We start from the raw sequence: 2553 nt of genomic DNA, 5'->3' as shown, positions 1-2553 counted from the left end.
GGGCAGCTCCTGGGGAGGGGAGAGGAGGGCGTTGCGTGTCGGAGAGCTAGCACAAGCAGGGGGCGCAAGAGAGCACACACACTCCAAAAGGAAGGGGGGCGTCGAAAAACAAACCTCGAGTGTCCGCGCGCGGCAATCGCGAGGGAGGATCAAGGCAAAGTGCCGCGCGGCGCGGTGGCGGCGCGTGGGCGGCCATCCGGAGGAAAGCGGGAAAAGGGGGGGGGGCATGACTTCCTGTCTGTACGCCCTTAATTACGACAGGTGACACGGATAAGCAATGTGTTCAAGAGTACGTGGGCGTATTGTGTGACATACCCCCCCCCCCACACACACACTGATGAACACAAAACACAAGCGGTGGCAACGACCACCAGAGCCACAACACGGTGACGGTGCGTCGCGTGATCCGGGCGCTATCCCATCGGCCCCACGAGGGTGGATCGGGCGCACGGCACGGCGGCGACCGGCCGCAGATGCGCTGACGTCAGCGCGTGTCAGCGGCGTCAGCAGCGTCAGCGCCGGCTCCAGCTGCACGCAGCGCAGGTGGTGGCGGACAGAGCTGACAGGCGCAGCAGCACCTGCTGACGGTCGCGATACGCACGATACGCTCCACCCGAGAAACGGGTGTTCATCACTTTGGGAGAGCCGATCGCCCTCTGGCAGAAACACGCGGCCACAGGTTGGGTAACACCAGGTGGCCGACAGATGACCATGATGGTAACGACGCCAGGTAACGGTAGGAGAAACAAGTGTTTCCGTCATTGAAGTGGTTCGCCAAACCGGGAATTTCGTTTTAGGGCTGAGCTTCAATCTAAGTAAAAGCATTGGGGTTTCAAGTTGGAGCTTCTTCCGAATCCGCCACCACAACCACCACCACCCATGATGGGAGCTGCCAGGGGCAAGTCGACGTGCAGGAGGGACAGACAAGCGGGCGTTGTTGGCGGGGTGGTATATAGGGCGAAGTGGGAAGCATAGATTCCTTCATTTACCGTGTTCCAGCGCGCTACGGGGCCGTCTCCGTCAGGGGATGTCTTGTTCTCCGTCTTGATCCTGCCGACCAAAGAGGTACTCACCGCTGTCCATAGGTCGCCGTCCAAGTCCAAGAGCAGCGGCGCGGTGGTCATGGCCACGAGCAGGCGGAGGAGCGGCGGCAGCAGCGGCACGAAGCACCGGGAACAGAACAAGACGCACTACCGTGAGACCAGCGAGGCGACGAGTCACGCTAAGCACTGCTAAGCACTGCCTGTCCGGGGCGGTCCGGGACGGGAAGTGAGGGGCGCCAGTCGTCGCTAGACGCACGCGCGCACACACACACACACACACACACAGCTTGGCGCTTTAGCAATCACCTTCACAAATCACAACAGCGGTGCACACAGAAGTCCCACGCACTGTCCGCATTATGCCGCCACCACGGCCGGGGCGCAACAACATGCACGGCAAGAAAGAAAGAAAAGAAAGAAAAATTGCTCCATCGCCACGTGAGATCTGATGTTCCCGCCATATCATGGGCTCTCGTCGGATCTAAGGGATTGAAAGGGTCCGAAATAAAAGTTTTCTCGTGGTTATAGTACTGTCGGTGCATGCGTGCGTGCGAGCTGTCCATCGTATTTGACCTATCACTGCTGTAAATGATGGTCCCGCACACTTTAAAGTTGATTCTGATACTTTCAAAATGGTCTTTGGGTCAGGAATTGTTTTTCTTCGTTGGAAAAACTGTCTTGATTTTAGGGGAAACCGTTCTGTCTGACTCTTGCAGTACTACAGAGTAACCAAGGAAGAGAAAACCAAAGCGACCACGGTTTCCGAAAGTATTTGAAAAGCCACGGCGGGGATTCTTTGGATTGTGTTATATGCAACAAAACCCGCCCAATGGCATACAGTTACTCAACCTCATACGTTTCAAAATAATTCGACAATGAATTGATTGCCAAAAAGAAATCATGTATCATGAGAAAAAAAATGACAAAAACGTCGTCTTCCTAGATAAGGTAATTTCCATTTCAGGCAACTTTGTCCATGGACATACCATTAAACAAAACTTTTTGTTTAAACGTAATTATCATTGCTTTTCAAACAATACTATGGCTGCTAGCCGTCGCGTCGTTGGACGAAGCAAGCACATGCCGTCACAGCTGCACGCAGGCACCGAACGAAAACACCCACCTCGCCAGCAGCTGCAGCAGCTGCGCTACGCCTCCCCCACCTGCCCCGAGAGGTCTCCATACATACAGCCACAGAGTCACACCACGGCGAGGTAGGGGACGCAAGCAAGCTCCGGCGCAAAGGCGGAACCGGAGGTCAACGACAGTCGAGCCGCAGCAGCAGCAGCAGCAGCGCCACACGACAGATAACGATCCACAAACGACATAAACCGAAAAAGTAGAAAATAAAAACGACGGTAACGACACTGCGGCAGCCGCGCGGGCTTCCACTTGAAGGTGGCGTGCCTCCGCTGCGACCGCGCCGCTGCCAGGGAATTCCTAAGGGGGCGGAAAGGGGGAAGAGAGAGAGAGAGAAATAAAACACGCTCTGCCTTGGCTGAGCCAAACG

General features: G+C 55.9%; 1 protein-coding gene across 1 annotated transcript in view; it reads right to left on the bottom strand.

Annotated features, from left to right (window-relative positions):
* Positions 1-2553, bottom strand: part of LOC113209098 (septin-7) — a 42563-nt gene that overhangs the window by 36004 nt on the left and 4006 nt on the right. The window contains exon 2 of the mRNA XM_026426450.2: positions 990-1075. Within this exon, the coding sequence (XP_026282235.1) occupies positions 990-1075 (86 nt within the window). The remainder of the gene's footprint in view (positions 1-989; positions 1076-2553) is intronic.

Source organism: Frankliniella occidentalis, unplaced genomic scaffold (assembly GCF_000697945.3).
Source record: "Frankliniella occidentalis isolate FOCC.00 unplaced genomic scaffold, Focc_3.1 Scaffold80, whole genome shotgun sequence".
NCBI lineage: Eukaryota > Metazoa > Arthropoda > Insecta > Thysanoptera > Thripidae > Frankliniella > Frankliniella occidentalis.
Note: the sequence above shows the minus strand (reverse complement) of the source record. Positions and strands in the feature narration are given on the sequence as shown.